The sequence below is a fragment of the Condylura cristata genome, unplaced genomic scaffold (genome assembly GCF_000260355.1).
Source record: "Condylura cristata isolate star-nosed mole 26May11 unplaced genomic scaffold, ConCri1.0 scaffold00020, whole genome shotgun sequence".
NCBI classification, from domain to species: domain Eukaryota; kingdom Metazoa; phylum Chordata; class Mammalia; order Eulipotyphla; family Talpidae; genus Condylura; species Condylura cristata.
In genome coordinates, this window is record NW_004567121.1 from 20,605,402 (window position 1) to 20,622,764 (window position 17,363).

General features: G+C 39.7%; 2 protein-coding genes across 2 annotated transcripts in view; one reads left to right on the plus strand and one right to left on the minus strand.

Moving 5' to 3' along the window:
- Positions 1 to 1,087: 1,087 nt before the first annotated feature.
- On the minus strand, positions 1,088 to 10,061 carry GPATCH11 (G patch domain containing 11). Its single transcript, XM_004686294.2, has 10 exons — positions 9,978 to 10,061; positions 9,448 to 9,623; positions 7,600 to 7,671; positions 6,828 to 7,054; positions 6,013 to 6,054; positions 5,298 to 5,418; positions 5,085 to 5,175; positions 4,143 to 4,259; positions 3,003 to 3,084; positions 1,088 to 2,102 (listed from the first exon to the last, which is right to left on the minus strand). Exons 3-10 carry the CDS (start codon positions 7,644 to 7,646, stop codon positions 2,044 to 2,046), a joined length of 786 nt encoding a protein of 261 aa, XP_004686351.1. The 5' UTR covers positions 7,647 to 7,671; positions 9,448 to 9,623; positions 9,978 to 10,061; the 3' UTR covers positions 1,088 to 2,043.
- Positions 10,062 to 10,206: 145 nt separating this feature from the next.
- Positions 10,207 to 17,363, plus strand: part of HEATR5B (HEAT repeat containing 5B) — a 76,161-nt gene continuing 69,004 nt past the window's right edge. The window contains exons 1-4 of the mRNA XM_004686296.2: positions 10,207 to 10,243; positions 11,021 to 11,168; positions 14,601 to 14,812; positions 16,907 to 17,015. Coding sequence (XP_004686353.1) covers positions 11,043 to 11,168; positions 14,601 to 14,812; positions 16,907 to 17,015 — 447 coding nt within the window. The 5' untranslated portion in view covers positions 10,207 to 10,243; positions 11,021 to 11,042. The remainder of the gene's footprint in view (positions 10,244 to 11,020; positions 11,169 to 14,600; positions 14,813 to 16,906; positions 17,016 to 17,363) is intronic.

Sequence of the window (17,363 nt, forward strand, 5' to 3'; positions counted from 1 at the left end):
GGGGGATGGCATTAGCATACGAAAGGGGTTAAGATCACAATCACCTTTTTTCTAAGAATGGTCTGGGGTCCCAGGAAGAGGAAATTTCTTGCTAATTAAGTTTGGAAAAGTTCTTTGAAGAAACTCGCTGAAAGGTTTTAAGTAAGTTTCCTACTTTGAGGAAACTTGCTAAAAGGTTTTAAGTAAGTTTCCTTGAGGTCCAGACAGTAGAAAGTGTAATTTGCTCTAAATAGGAGACATGGGTGAATTTCCTTATCTAAAGACTAGGTAGTAGAATCCTGAAAGACTAGCCAGAAAGATTTTTGTGGATTGCTTTGAAGTGTAGCAGGTAGAAAACTTGACTAGCTCCAAAACAGGCAACCTGGATGAATTTCCATATCTAAAGCCAGACAGTAGGAAGTTTGAGTAATTCTGTAGAAGCTGAATAGGAGACTAGGTGAGATAGCAGAATAAGACTTGGGTTTTCCTCCGTCAGGCAGTGAGAGACTTTGCAGAAACAGCCCTTTTGCTTTTATTGATCAGCCAATTGTTAAGTCACTTTTGACTTCAGAGGAATTTCTCACCCTGGTGCAGTGCTTGCTTGTCAGGGCAGGCAGGCCTTATGCAGCTGAGGCAATCCAATTCTAGGCTGAAAGTTGCTCAGAATATTTTGATATTACGATTATACAAAAAAAGGGAGGTCATAACACAAGTTAGCATGGAAAGTCTGATCTTTCAGAGCTTTTCCCGAGCTACCCGGCATCTGTCTGACAATAGCCGTCACATAGCTTGTGTCAACTCTTTCTAAGGCCAGCCCAGTTGTAGCTACAGGCCTGGAAATGTGGATGACACTCTACTGGACTCATGGTTTCCAGTTATGCCATTGTCAGCATAATTGTTCATCAGTGTATTCAAAATATTCTAAACCACAGGGCAGGTGTGGATCCTCCCTATAGTCTGAGGAAAAAGAGAAACCAGTTCCTTATTTTTGTCCAAAACAATCCACATGGCATTAGATCTGACAGACTGAGTATCTGTATGGTGGTGGAAATGAGAGGAAAGGGTTTAACTAATTCCAAAGGAAAGAAGTACTCTTTTGTTTCTTTCATTAATACAGTTTTATTTTTTGAACAAAGAAATGAATACAAAACAGTAGAAACTCCAGTGTTTATATATAATGTTCACCATAAATTTATGTTCATACACACACACACCTTTATATTCATCAAAATGTCAAGGGGGTTGCAAATTTAGTAAGCACTTGGGTCATATGATGTTTAAGATTATTCTCAATTCGTGAGTGTTTTTTATCACTCACAATGTATATACTCATTTCATGAAAACTCACTATTTTATTAGATGTACTATTTTGTCTAAAAAAGTAGAGTTAGTGAACTTTGCCTCTGATATCAGACTTACGAGGAATGCATTTCCCCTCCTCATGCTTGCATAGAGGAAACTTACTCTAGCACGTTGAGAAAGAGAAGTGTGGGTGCAAGCTCTTTGAACTCTCATTCATTCCCTCTACATAAAAAAAAAAAAAAAAAGTCACCAAAAAAAGGATGATTAGAGAAGGAACTGAGCACGAGTGGCCCGTTCCAGCTGGGTTCTTTAACTTGGGAGTTAAGGGGTCTCAAAGCATAGATGCCCCGGCCAGGCAGAGTCAACAGCATTCTCCAGTCAGGAAAACTTATTAGGGCTCCTGATTCAGAACAAGTCATCCTTATTCTCTCTCTGACTCCCGTGTCTTACTCATCAGTTTGTTCCAAAATGAACAGGGGAGTGAGAGTTACCTGTTAGTGTCCTCAAACCCCACAACCTCACAATAGCGCCACAAATTGTACCTGCCCATGTCTGTGATACTTGTGTTCCCAAAGAGCCTCCCATTATTTTTCTGAAGTCACTGAACAATTATATTCTAAAGTACAAACAAAACCTCTTAGGTACAAAAAGAATGAGACATAAAGGCTCTTCTACACTGGCTCCAGAAATTGGGAATTTTAAATGTTCAAGGATTTTTAGGTGACAACATTTTTTTAAGTTTCAGCTTTATTGAGAATAATCTCAGTCATCGTGATCTGCAGAAGTGGGACCTGGGCAACTGGAAGCCAAGTCTTCTTTATCTGTAACATATATGGGGAAAGTAAAAGATTAATAAAACTATAGAAAACCTATAGTACACTAGAAAATTACTTCAATATGCATTTTTGATTTGTCATGTTGGGTACTTAATGTGCGAAACAAACCAGGAAAGATAAAAACAACAATAACTTCAAATTCTCTACTCTGAAGTACAAAGTCCTTAAATTCAACTAGCAAAGAGAAAAGCCAGCTTGGGCAAGTATGTTAGAAAGGAAAGAACTTGGCTCTGTAAGACATTTGGTAAATTGTGCGTCCCCTCCTGGGTCCATGTGGTGGCAAGTATCTATAGCTGAAGAAAGGTTCTTTAAAAATAAAGCCTGAAAATATTCAACATTCTCAAGTGATTAAAAATTCTTTCCTGTGGGCCCTCCCTGATGGTGCAATGGGTTAGGATGCAGCACTGCAAGCTAGCCACAGCCGCTTCAGGGCAAGTTCCATTCCTAGCCCCTGAGTGACCCACAGGGCACAACGGACCTCTCCTGACCTGCCCACTGCTCCCCTCAGCAGTGTACTTTATCAAATTGGCCTGTTCTGTTCCCCGATGTGACTCTGATGAACCCTCTCACCGCCCCTGCACCTCTGGCCTATATCCCAGTTCTGTATGTCTAAATAAATTAAATCATAAAAAAAATTCTCTCCTTTGAAATAAAATACTGGAAAAGTCCCAATTTTGAAAAATTAAAAGCAATGTTTAATAAGGCTTCAATTATTTCTCTAACCAATATTTCCTTAAGACATTAATCCCACATTGCCACTGGAAGAATAAGAAATTTCCATTGTCTGTGGGAAAGTCACTTTTACAAAAAAAAAAAAAAAGGAGAGTAAAAATAAAATAATATTTATATACAACTTTCAAAAAGGAGTATAAAGTATCTTCTTACCTTCATAGGCTGTCCCACACCAAATACAATACAAATGTTCTTCTCTTAAGTAAGTAGTCAATATTTGCAGTTTTTCCAGTACCTAGATAAAGGACACAATCACATTAATGGTTCACGTGGGAGAGAATCTTGGTTTTCTGGTCTCTTAGATCATGCTGAATTAGCCAAAAATATTCCATTATAACTCAAATCACTTAGGAGAGGGATCACTGGCACAATAACTTAGAACATGTCCCAGTGTACCAGCTACCTGACACTTTCACATACCCCTTGTTCATGTTTGGCCCTATTATATAATCAGCATCCTTTAAAGATGCCTTCTACTTTCAAGGAATCTACCTCCTCAGAGGATGGGTACTGTCTCCCTTTGCCATTAGGATGCTCACAATGAATGGCCTCTCACAGTTGTGAGCATAAGTTTTCCAAATTATGAATGTTTACTAAAAAATTCTTTTGTGTGTATGTGTGTAGAACAGAGGTGCGAGGGGTAGAGGATTCACCAGGCAGTGAGGAGCAGGACAGGCGGAGCTAGTGTAATACACTGCTGAGGGGAGCAGCGGACGAGACAGGAGAGGTCTGCTGTGCCATATGTGGGTCCACTCCCTGCCTGGGGATTGAACTCAGGCTGCAGAGGTGATAGTGCTGAGACTTAACACCTCAGCCACCAGGGAGGCCCCCAAATTCTTATCTACAAGTAACCAAGGAAATTGTATTTCTCTCTTGGATAAAAATGTGTGTGTTTGTTTTGCTTTGTTTTTTTTTTAATGGGTGGGGAATAAAGGTACTCATTAGAATCACTTTGAGAAGCTTAACAGAAAACAACATAGAAATTGCACTCATTTACATTTGCATTTAATCCACCATTCAAAACTGAAACTGAGGTGTGAGATAGTAAATGAGTCAAAGAGAAATAAACTATATCAAGTTTTGATTAGGGATGGGTAAATGATTCTATAATGTAGTAGTTCTCAGCTAGGAGTGTTTTTTTTTCACTTATGGGATACCTGTCATATTTGGAGACATTTTGGTCATCACCCTGCAGAAGGGCGACTGGTATCTGGAGGGCTGCTGGACGCCTAACACTGCACAGGGTTAAGTGTCAGAGCTGAGACATCCTGCTAGAAAGGAGCTAAAACATACGCTTAGATCTTCACTCGTATATTCATCTTCATCTTGGTCTTTTTCTTCCTTTTCCTCTTCTTCAGTCTCGTCTTCAAGCCTCAACCAGTACCATGCCTCCCTAGGAACCTGAATATTCTGAAAATGGGGAAATTATTCTAAATTAAACACAGCCAAACACAAGGCTATCCTAACTATGTTTGTGTCAGTATGAGTCTATTCTTTTATTAAGGGTAAAGGTGCTGCTTCCAGAAAAAGGCACTATACTGTAAGCTAGGGGATGCGAAACCCAATCAGAATATTGCCCCCAAGTTGCTGACAACCTAGTAGGGAAAATAAGCTATGCGTATAAATAGCTTAGTGTGTATGTATATTCAAAATAAAGTGCTATGAAAATATAGCAGCCTTCCAGAATCTATTTACAGAGAAGGAAATTTTACACATACTTTTGAGACTTAATATGAAGACATTTTATCTTGCTGGTATTTGAGTCATCAAAATGAATAAGAAAGAACAGAACTTTAAAAACATTTCAAATCTGAAACAGACGACATTCTATCATGATTTTCCTAGAGACAAGTGAGGTACCTAAAATAAGCTATAAGAAGGACTGAAAATAAGCTATTTCACTTAATCAAATATTCTGATAAACAGGACTTCCATATATTCTAATTCTGATAAACCCAATATTCAAATAAGTAGAGATCAATTAAATGCAAGTATATTACTGACTCTTTAATGGAAAATTTAGACTCTTCAAGTTCCTGCCGTGAACAAGTCACTACCAGTGATCACAGATCAGTAGAACACGCAAAACAAAAGCTCTAAGAGGTAGAAGGCTAGTGTGTACGCCAGGCTTGGTGTGTGCGAATCTCTCTCCCCGTCCCGTTAGTATAAATACGTAGCAAATTCTACTGGGTGCCAAGACACTTTACAAAACCAAAAAGCAGGTAAAATGCTTACCTTCTGAGTATCTAGCTGTTGGCAGGCTCGCTGGCTTCTTCTCAGGTCACCTTCTAGCTTCATTTCATCTTGCTTAGTTTTAAGTCGCATTCTAATTGAAAGAAATAAAACAGTGCCATAAAGGTCTAGACTCAATTTATTCAGTTTTTACACCTGTATGCTGGAAAACAAAGAAGAGATGTAACCCCAAACAGCTCAAATACAAAGTTTTACCTAAAGTCTTCTGCAGCTTGTTGTTCAGCTTGGTTTTTCATGTGTATCTTTCTTCTGTAGTTTTCTAGTTTTTCCTCAGCTTTCCGCTTTAATAATGTCTCATGACCAATGCCACTTTTTCCTGTTTAAATAGAACACTCTGATGAGAAGTTTACTAGCATTATACTTCTACCATGATAATTTAACCACTGGGGATCATTTGACAAGAATGACAGGAAAAAAACACTAGAGATTATTTAATGCAAACATGTTTGACATTTACAAAGAATATTGATCTGATCAAGTAAAAGTATTGATATTTACAAACATCTTGAAATCAAGAAAAAGCATCAACCAATCATCCTTTCATACTAACATGATGAACAAATAAAATATTTTTTCTTTTGAATTTACCCAAAGGATTAAGCAAGACATACAGTGAATACATATGTCTCAGAATACTTTTAGAACAATTTAATGGACAAAAAGAGCTTTGCCTTTTTAATAGTCATATAATTCTTCCCATATGTTATTATTTAAATTTTATTTTATATCCATTAAAAACTTTTGAGTTTAAATGATTTAAAAGATTAATTAACAAACATTTTACTGAGGGCTTCCTATGAGAAGACTTATAGCAGCACAATAAAAAAAAGGTATTTATTAAACAGACACATATGTTAGATCAAGGGATAAGTTTTCATTACTGTAATATGCTAAAAAAGCAAATATATACCTGTTTTGACATTAAGAGGTATAGGTTCGACAATCCCAGCACCTAGAAAACGAGAAGAAAACACAAACTTCTTTAGAAAAGCCTTACTCGGACTCTAGGTAACCATAATATGGAACTTTACAATGATTTTCACATAAAACCTCCAATTTCAAATATATTTAAAATTGAAATCTGAGCATCAATATTACTGTAAACTATTGGCCTTTTCTTCAAATATTCATCCTTATTGGGCTAACTCACAGCTTCTTATACCACTTAAAGGAAGTGTTGAAGAGGTGAAACACCAGTACTGTATTTCCAAAGTAATGATGCATTGCTAAGATCAAAGTAGTTACAGAACAAAAAAAGCAACAGCTTACAGAAGCTATGATAAATATACAGCTCCACATCTTAGTAAGCACTTGTACTTCTTAAAAAGAAGTCAGAATTGAGCTTTTTCAAGTGGGTGGTTACTCAGGCAGCTGCCACAGGAATAGAACCAGGAGGGCAGAATCCTGCCACCATCTGCAAAGCTGCTCCTCTGCCCTGCGGTCACTGCTCACCCCCTCTGGTCACCAGCCTCAGCTGCTGTCACCAGCCTCAGCTGCTGCCACCATTGCTAGCCCCACCCAGGGCCCAACTAGGCTGATTAGCAGCTCCTGGTGGCTCGAGATGGGAAGATGAAAAATAATGTTTCTTAGTACCTAAGAGACTAAAAGGTTGAAGTTGCTTTAATCTCTTTGTTGATGTATAAAGATTAGAGTCATCTCTGGTACTCATCACTATGTCACCATTTATTGTTTAGGAACAGTTGTTTATTTCTGGATGTGACTTACCACTCTTGCCAAGGGCCTGACCACTTTTATATCCCATTTTTTGGAGCAAAGCAAACCCTTTGTTTTCACAGCCTAGTGCATTCTTCAACCCAATGTCACGTCGCTCTTGTTCTTCTTCTTTTAAACTCTTCTGTCTATTTTTCAGATTAGCTTCCTGTTGTTTTTCTTCTTTCCGACGGGCTTCTCGGATCTGCCTAAGCATTGGCAATCCAGGTCTGACATCTTCCCTAATGAACACCGGAAAAGGTTATTTTAGAGGAGTTTTCGAGATTTTCTTATAACCTGACCACTTAATTCCTGGACACTACTTAATATTCTAATGCTTCTTCTGTGATTCTGTGTGTTAACATTAATATTAGACAACCTAGAATGGCTATTTTAGTAAAAGTGATGAAGGTTGGTATCAGACTGCAGGAAACTAAAAAAAAAAAAACAAAGTTTAAGAAATTAGAAATAGTAAATTGAGGCTATTTCTCTAGGATATTGTCAATAATAATGAGCAAAGCTGAAGAGTATCTAGAAGAAACAATAAGATAAAATAAAAGCGTGAATTTCCTTGAAAGAGGAGAATGAATACAAAGAGTCACAGGCAAGAGTAAAATGCTTGACATGAAAAGGGAAGAGGTTCCTAGCATCTTTATATGGACATGAAGGAGGTGTTCCTATAAAGCAGTAAGACTAACTTCCTAAGCTCAAATTTAAAATGAAGGTCATTGCTGAAAGGTCCACATGTCTCCATTTATCTTTACATGAAGTTTGCACATTTACTTACTTGACATTGATGAAGGAATCAGACATATAGTCCTCTTCATCTGCCATGTTCAACTTCAGATGACAAGAATATCTATCAATAAAGCAGCAGTGTTTTTTAAGTTTACCAAACTGGAAATAAATCTATGTACATCACCATGACTTTCTCTAGAGCTTTCCTACCTAGTCAGGTACCTTTTTGGTATCTTTTCTCTCTGCAGAGCTTTCATACTCAGCAGTCAAAATCTCATTCTCTTCCACCCCAAACCTCCTTTATCTCCCATCATTCCAAATTGATGTCATTACTATCTCCCCATTCCTGACCTCTTATAAAACTCTACCAATTCTTCCTCCATATTATCGCTCACATTTCCCCCTCTAGCTATCACTATTGCTTTAGTTCTGGCATTTCTTTCTCATTGAACATTACAACAGTTCCTAATTGGGTTTCATAGTCTCAGGCCCCTCCCAAATCATTCCCTAAATCTCTCTAGAGTGTGTTTTTGAAAAACACATCAGGTCACCTAGTGTCCTTTTCAAGTTCTTGAATAACCTTTACCCTGCAGACAGTGTGAACAGGTACTTGAACAGTTTGGTAGGACCCATCTCATAACCTAAACCTTGACTTTTCCTTGGGATTTGTTATTGAAGTGACATGGGCTTCTCAGAGCTTCTGAGCACACCTCGGACATGTCCTTCCCGTCGGTCTAGGCTATTCTCGTTCACATAGACCGGTACTGACCACACCAGGCCTCTCTCCACAGCACTTTATGTTTAAGATACTAATTTTGAACTTGATATAGTTAACATCTCATGAACATAGGATGTTCCATGTCATCTCAAAAACATGAACACATTTTTGAGGATAGTTTTCATCTAAAATGGCTATGATAGTGTAACTATTGGGCATTAAAGGGAGGTAATATCCAGAAAAGTACATCTCTAATTTGTATATGCACTTGCTGGGAACTTCTTAAAATGCAGTCTGATTTTGAGACTCATCCTCCTGCAACTGAATCAACAGTTGGGAAGATATACATTAAAAATATTAAAACCCAGCACTGTCATACTTTGTTCATCCAGTGTAACTGTCCAGACTCTTGGTTGCAGTTGGCAGAATCACTATTCAAACAAGCTTAAGTAAGGATGTTTCTTCATCGAGGTAGCTGGGGAGAGTGCTAAGTCATAGCATCAAAGAAAGAGCTGAAGGAAGCAGGGTGGGAAATTCATCACCATTAGGCCTATCTTTGTCTACTTTCTCAATGCCTTCATTCTATAATGAATGAATGGACCACTAATAGATCTTTTCCTATAGCCAAGAAGGTGGCCACGCACAGATTAGGGTCCCATACTTTCAGTTCTGAAATCCCAAGGATTTGCAATCTGCATATTCACATCACCTAATGAAAGTCTTATTAGGTTATTCCTTTCCCTACTGCTGGGGCACAAAATATTATAATTGCTCATCTTGTGCCCATGGAAGTATTGGTACTGAGATTGCCATTCTCCACTACAACTTCATGTAAAGCAAAGATCTGAAGTCCCAGCAAAGGGATGCTGGATGGGCAGAGAGAGTCTATGTGCACTGCAACAAATGACTACCCTAAGGCATGAAGTAACTGGACCAGCAGCATTTGTCTTCATTTACAAAACGATGCAATTTGGGAAGTACAACTTCACATGTCAATATGTACACTTACTCCGGCCAGTAAATACCAAAACTCAGTGTCCATCCACTATTATATTACCCTTCCTAGCTTTTCCTCTCTCCCACCCATTACCCACCCTACATTGCACGGTTCACTACAACTTCTTGTCATGGGTGAGTAACCTTTAGACTCATCCAATTCCATCAAGAATAAGGATAAACCTCACAAGGCAATAATCCAGGCAAAAATGACTGGTGTCTTGGACCACAGGAACAGTCGCGAAGTGTGAGAAGTGGTGGAGCTCTGGTTATTTACTTCGCAGACAGAGCTTCAGCAGACTTGTCGATGGTGTAAGAAGGTCGATGTCACGGTTTACTCCAAGGTTTAGTTTGAATAGCTGCAAGAATTGAATTACCGGTTTTTGAGTGGTTAGACTGTTTTAACAGGTTTTGTTTTGTTTTTTTTTTTTGGCAGAGCGGGAGGGGAGGTGCAGAGTGATGCTGCGACACACGGACAGCCCCAGTATATATCCAAGTGGAAAGATGGGCTAAGTAGTTGGACCACAGCTAAAAGGTGACAAGAAACACTTCAACCCCAAACAGTTCCCTCAGGGACCTCAGAGCCCTTCCCTCTCGAGTCCCTCCCAGCTGCAAGGGTTGCACAGACGCGACCATTCACGAGTGGGAATGTAGTGACAGTGTGATGGAGTAGTCACAGGCTACACCATTCCACCGCAAGATCGGGCCCTTACCTGGCAGTTCCACTCCTTCAGGGTCCGCTCCCGAGAGCACGCACCGCGCATGCGCCCACCAACCTGCGTAAGCCACCTATTGGGGAAACTGGAGACCGGCGGCACTGGGAAAACGTAGCTAGTGCGCATGCGTACACCCAGCCGCCTACGCACGCGCTGTCGCCTCGTTTCCTGCTGGCAGACGTGCCGGAGGCGGGGCATCCGGGTCTCTTGGCGTCCGCTTCTGGCGGGGGAGCTTAGCTGACGGGCCCCTGCCTGACTAGGAGGTGAGGCCCTCCCCTTTTGCGGCTAAAGCATGCTCGTTGACAGGCGCACACAGCCTTGTGCCCCGTATATTTTCAGAGGGCTGTGGGGACACCGAGTTCCTAAGGAGCTTGGCCCCTTTCGGGCTCGGGGCTCGGTTGGAGCCGCGGCTCTCGGGGTTGACAGCCGAGTGACCCGCCGCGGTGGCCTGCGGCAGCCCTCGCGCTTGCACTCAGCCCAGGCCCGGCGCTACGCCGCGGTCGTCGCGGCAGCGGGTGTCGACCCGGGTGCGCGCGGCCTCTGCCCGGGGCTTTCCGGGGTCGCGAAGCTGCGGCCGCAGAGACCTGCCCGCCTTCCAGTGCGGGTTCTTCCTGCTGGGACATTGACGTCTTTTTGGCCAAGTGCTACAAGGGCGGCGAGGGAGCTCTGGGTGGAAAAAAGGACCCGGCCCGGCCGGTGCTTGAGCTTGGTGCTTCGATCTTCCATTCGTGGAGTGGATAAATGACGCGTGATTTGCAAGACATTGTGTGAAACAATGCCTTATTTGCAATATTTCAGTGTTCACCCCCTTGTTCTTCCTCGCTGGTTATAACTTTCGCTCCTTTTTGTTTGTACCATTGTCCTTCAAAATCAGCTTCTCTTCTTTTGTTGCCTCCATGAAGTTAGGTAGATTTCACCCCAAAAGAAAGGCGTCTTAAGGTTGTACTTCCCACTCTCACTCCATGTACGTTCCTAAAGCTCAATCCGATTTTAACATTCGAAAATCCTTAACACATTGTTTCTTAATTTGTCACTTTAAGGGGTGAATTTTAAACCTCGACAATGGAGTTAGCCCACAGTTTACTGCTAAACGAAGAAGCCTTGGCTCAGATCACTGAAGCAAAAAGACCAGTTTTTATCTTTGAGTGGTTGCGATTTCTTGATAAAGTCTTGGTTGCTGCCAATAAGGTATGGTATTGCTTTTTTCCCCCCTAGTTGATAAATGGAAGGTCAAACGTGTTCATGATTTGTAAGAAAACAGTTCTGGAAAGGTTGCGGGTTACAACGGAAGCTAGAGACTGTGGCATCGGAAGCTAGAGACTGTGGCAGGAAGCTAGAGACTGTGGCATCGTAGTAGGAATTTCTTATCCGTCCTTTTTCCATTCTGATGCAAAACCAAAACCTGTTTAAGTCCATCTCCTTGTTTACATTGTATCTCTGCAGAGATGAATGTGACTGGAGAAAAACTACGGTGTGACAGTTGTCCTTTTAAATTTATTATCTTAATATTCAAGTGCTCCCTCAGTGTTAACAATCCTATTATCTTCCCTTATCTCTCTGATAATTTTTAAAGTACTTTTATTCTGCCTTCTTCCTATATAGTCTGTTATATCCTGTGTTTTCTATTTTCTATCTTAAAAATTAGATGCTTTCTTCGTACATCTGATATTTTTTGGCTGTCTGCTGAAATTTAAGAGTAATAAAAAGTTTCCTGGGCAGGGTGAAGTTTGTTACTTCACTATAGGATAGTCTAATTCTTTGAGAAACTGCTGATGTTAGTATCTTCAGTTTCTCTTTGCCATTTATTTCCCAGAAGAGACGTTTTACCTGGGTGTTTGAGAATATGTATCAAAGTTGGTTTGCTGAGGTCTAGGAACTGGGAGGGAAACCTAGGGACTTAAACACATAAACTTTCCCTTACTCCCACCCTCTCTGTCCCCTATTTTCAGTGCAGTTTTCCTAGCCCACCGCTGGTCAAGCTCCCTGAGTCCAGGATGGAGGAGAGAGACACAGATATCTTAGGGTCTCTGGAACACTCCCTCCATTTCTAAGCATGATTTCATTCCTTCTTCCTTAAGTATCTAGGGCCTCAAAACTTCAACAAGCAAACATGAACTTTTAGAGGACTTCTATTGCAAGTATTGTCTTTTCTCAGCCATTACTGTTTGTAATACCTGTGGATCTGTGGTGTTCTGTGTGTTTTTTGGGGTTGCCTTTGAGTGAGATTTTAGTGGGGTTTCTGGAAAGACATAATGCATGGATTAATTTACTGTCATTAATTAGAAGTTTCTGTTTTCTTTTAAGCCATCTCAAATTTGTATTTATTGCTTCCAATCCACTGAAACAGCTCTTGTCCCTTCATCAGTGATCTCAGATTGTCCAAAACAATAGTCAGTGTTCAAGTCTTATTGACTCTTCAGCACCTTTTGGCATGGTTGAGCCTCTGCTTTGAAGTGATTAAAATATATTTTTTATTTTGTTTTGAAATTGAAAAGTAGAGTAGAGTTATAAAAGTTGTCTAAGTTATGAAGCATAATAATGTGAGCATCAGCATACCTCTTCCCCTGTTGCCACTACTAATGATGTTTCCCACACACCATTTCCTCTCAGTTCTTCTCTTCACTAGTTACTTCTTAATTTCTTTTGTTGCCTTCACCCACCCACCCCACCCCCCCAGTCCTGGGCACTCTTTTATTAAATCTATCCTTACTTTTTCAGTGGTATCATTTTTTTTTTTGTTAAAGATTTATTCTTACAGAACTGAGGTACAAGCCAGAAGTGCAGATGTGGTGAGAAGCTTCACCAGAGACAGAGTAGGGAGCAGAACAGGCAGATTGACAAAGTACACTGCTGAGGGGAGCAGTGAGTGGTCAGCAGAGGTCTGTCTGCACCATATGTCATCTCCGGGGCTGGGGATCAAACTCACACTGAAGCAGCTAAGGCTCGCTGGTAGTGCTGCGTCCTAACCCATTGCACCACCAGGGAGGGCCCTCAGTGGTATCATTTAATACCATGATTTCAGCTAGTATTTATGACTCCCAGATATCCAGCAACCTGCTCCATCTCTTTTTATTGGCTGTCTAAGTAGTAACTCAGAATTAACATAGTAAAAATCAAATTCTTGATTTCTTCTTCACAAACCTGTCTTTTTCCCATTGTTCCTCACCTCAGCAAATGACCATTTCATCTTGCTAGTTGCTTAGGTCATAAACCTTAGAGTCATTCTTGACTTCTCTTATATTCTAGAGCTTAATATCATATTCATCAACATATTCTAATCTTTCTGTCCACTAAATATACCTAGAATATAATTATGTGTCATCATTTCCATTATTACTCTCCTCCTCTCTCATCTGTAGCTTTGCAGTAGCTTGTAAGAGCTTACCATTTATTAGTTCAGTAGTCCAAATGATCCTGTAAAGCATTTAGATCATATTCCTCCTCTGCTTCAGACTCCCATTCAGAATAAATTATAAATTTATTACTTTGCTGTAGAAAGTTCTGCCACAGTCTGGTCCTTTCTGTCCTCTGACTTCATCTCTACTTCCTCATTTTTGCTTGACTACAACCAAACTAGACTTTTTGCTGTTGCCAAATATACTGAACATATTTTACCTCCAGCCTTTGTGATCACTGCTCCCTCTGCCTAGATTGTTCTTCTGGTATTTGCACCATTCACATTTTCATATCCTTTCAGAGATGTCTCTTACTAATCTGTATAAAACAGTAAGAACTCACACTATTCCTTTATTTGGTAAATTCTGCCCAACTATAATGTGTACTGGTTTTTGTACTGGGTAGAAACTGGTTTTTGTTATATTCCAGTGCTCAGGATAGTGCTTGGGATAAAATAATGTACAATAAGTTTTTTTTTGAATGAAGAAATCTGTTCTTAGATTGATTATGAGTCTATGTTTTCTCTTCCCTGAGACTTCAGAGTTTCTTTGGTTTCCTTCACTGACCTGTAACTGTATGAACTACTGACTTTGAACAGGGAAGCCTATAAGGCAGCAGTTGTCCATATCCTAATCCTTTAACTGTTGATCTATTTCTTAGCTTGTTGGCAGAAAACTTTTTGCATCTAGAGTAGTGACTTTTATTGACACCTAACTTTTTGACCTTGGAGGGAATTAAAAAGAATATTTAGTCTAGGAAAGAGTGGTTCATTTCTTATTGAACTATTCCTCTTTTTTTTAGAGATTTACTTATTTATGCATAAAGAACTGGGGTACAGGTCAGAGGTGTTGGGGGAAGTGAGAGGATTCAACAGAGACAGAGCGGGGAGCAGAACAGGCAAATCAAGTGAAACACACTACTGAGGGGGAGCTGCCAGACAGGTCTGCTGTCACCTCCCTGGCCTGGAATCAAACTTGTGCTGTAGTGGCTGAGATAGCTTCACAATGCTGCGCTTTAACCCATTGCGCCACCAGGGAGGGCCCTGAACTGTTCCTTACCTTGATAATTAATTCTTTTGCTGAATGTAATACAGATTTTAATTATTTTAATTTAGATCTAAGTATTAATTAGAGTGCCTTAATTGTTAACTTTTTTTTTACTTTTGATGAAAAGGTTGCAAAAGTACATGTAAGAAAAGACTGATGATCTTTATTTTTATAACAGACTGATGTAAAGGAAAAACAGAAGAAACTGGTTGAACAGTTAACTGGATTAATAAGTAGCTCACCTGGACCACCAACGCGAAAACTGTTAGCTAAAAATCTTGCAGCTCTATATAGCATTGGGGATACTTTCACTGTATTTCAAACACTTGATAAATGTAATGATATTATAAAAAATAAAGATGACACTGCTGCCTACTTACCAACAAAATTGTAAGTACTTAATTTGAATTGATTATTGAAGTTTGTTCAGAATAACTTATTTTAATAAGGGGCTACTGACTGTAAGGACTCCCCACTCCCAGGGTAGAAGAAACCTGAGGCACCCTGCTGGCAGTGAAGGCTCTCAGGAGGTCTAGGAAACGGGTTCTTTTTCAGTATTTGCTCCATTATCACTGGGTCTATCAACAAACTACAGAATATGACTCAGCAGTTTGTGCAAGATTTTGTTTTTGAGGTAAATTTGAGTACAGATGGCATTCTTTTTTTTTTTTTTTTTAAGATTATTTATTTATTCATACAGAACTGGGGTACAGGCCAGAGATGTGGAGGGTGAGAGGATTCACCAGGGACAGAGTGGGGAGCAGAATAGGCAGATGGATGAAGTACACTGCTGAGGGGAGCAGCGGGCGGGTCAGGAGAGGTCTGCCATGCCATGTGGTCCCCTCCGGGACAGGCGGGGATCGAACTCATGCAGAAGTGGCTTAAGCTTCTTAGTGCAGTGCTTTAACCCGCTGCGCCACCAGGGAGGGCCCGACATAGTATTCTTAACTGGGAAGAAGAGAAAAGTAAGGAATTTCTAGGTGAGAGTTGAGTCACGAATGGTCAAAGTATAGGTTACAGACCGAATCTAGCTTGCTGCCTGTTTTGTGAAGTTGTTTTATTTTAAAGATTTATTTTATTTATTTCTGTACCCAAGAACTGGGGAACAGAGGTGCGGGAGTGAGGGGACTCACCAGAGACAGAGTGGGAAGCAAAATAAGCAGATCTACTGAAATACTCTGCTGCAGGGAGCAGCGGGCAAAACTGAGAGGTCTGCTGTGCCATGTGAGTCACCTCCCTGGCTGGGGGTAAAATTCACGCTGTAGTGGCTGGTGGTAGCTTGGGAACACTGTGACTTTAACCCCTACAGATCAGGGGTGCCCTTCAGTTTATTTTGAAGTTTGAAGCTATGTTACTTCTTTGAGATTTAGTTTCCCACCAGTTAGTAAATGCACATATAATTTTGTAGTTCTGGTTAAGAACAATTTATTGCATATTACATATAATTTACATGTATTTTAAGTGGAGGCACAGGTTGTCCATGGAGGTATTCTAAAATATTCTGGCATGTAACCCCAGTTAATTTCAGCTTTGTTATCCTAAAGAATATTAGAAAAGATTGGGATTAGGAAGCAAAAAGGTGACTGTCCTTTCTCTGATTGTTCAATTTATTACATGTATGATAGTGAGCTAAATTTAATCTCACTCAACCTCAGAGTAATACCGTGACAGGTTCTGGGATTTAGGCACAGATCTGCGAGACACTGAAGTTTATACTCCTAAGTCTGTGTCACTCCTGCTTGTAAGCTAACCTCACAGCAATTCACTTCTTAATTTACTATTTGCCTGGGTGATTATGGCTTGTTTTCTCCCTCTCAAAGAGATGGGCTACTATAATTTATCTTCTAGGTAGCCGAAGGTTCCATTTAAGCCATACAGATTAAAACTTACAAGTAATTATTTACTCTTATTTGTAAGAGTATGATATATCCCAGGAAGGCATGATATATCCTGTTCCCAGAGTTTTTATTTCTGTTATCAGGATAATATATAAATATCATATAGGTATAAAACCTAGGTGATATATATTGGCTATAAATTTATATATATATTTGGCTATAAACCCTCTCTGTGTTTATATATGAAATGATCAATTACATAGTAAGCAATGTAATTTTGTCAAAATGAATACTTGATATTGTGTTACATAATGAGATGAGAGCAGGATTGTTTTGGGTTGACAAAATTTGGGAAATCTTCATAAAAGGAAAGCTTGGGTTTCTTTCCAAAGATGGATATCACTTTTTATGTAAATGTGCTTTTATTCTCTTGTACATTTTTTGTCTTAGATCCCTAAAAACAGTTTGATCTATCATACTATTTGTTGCAATTCTAGAGAATAAGGTATTTTTGAAAATTGAAAATTAAGGATTTATATAGCCAAGTGTCATGCACAAATTAACATTGATTTCTAAAAATGAGAAAAATATAATAAAATTGTATTTTTAGCCTAACATTGACCAGTGAAAGTATCATTTCTTACAGGGCTGCAGTGGCTTGTGTTGGAGCATTTTATGAAAAAATGGGGAGAATGTTAGGCAGTGCATTTCCAGAAACAGTGAATAATCTTTTGAAGTCTCTGAAAAGTGCAGAGGTAAGTTTTATTTATGTGTTTTGTTTATGGCAGGAGTTAGATGTCAGTTAGATGTCTCATGGACTATTCTAGAAGCCTATGGGTGCCTGAGTGGTGCAGGTGGTGTGGTAATGTACACCTGAAACATGTCATCCTTTACCTCTAACTCACACACAGTGATGTAACCAGTATTACCTTAATAGAAAAAATATTGGCAGTGTATGTAATAGAAAAGAGTTAATGTTCTTTGTTCATAATACATTCTTACAATAAATGGGGGGGGGGGGAAGAGAAACAAATTCCTTAAGAGAAAATGGTGTAGAAGTCAGGAAATATACCCTGAATTAAATCCAGTCCACTACCTATTTC

Bases quoted from the DNA above. Each gene is read 5' to 3' on its own strand.
- GPATCH11 (XM_004686294.2), bottom strand. From the start codon at position 7,646: ATGGCAGATGAAGAGGACTATATGTCTGATTCCTTCATCAATGTCAA. The intron at 5,419-6,012 runs GTATATATTTGC...CTATTTAAACAG, and splicing joins ACCTCTTAATGTCAAAACAG to GAAAAAGTGGCATTGGTCAT. The intron at 5,176-5,297 runs GTAAAACTTTGT...TCTTTCAATTAG, and splicing joins CAAGCTGCAGAAGACTTTAG to AATGCGACTTAAAACTAAGC.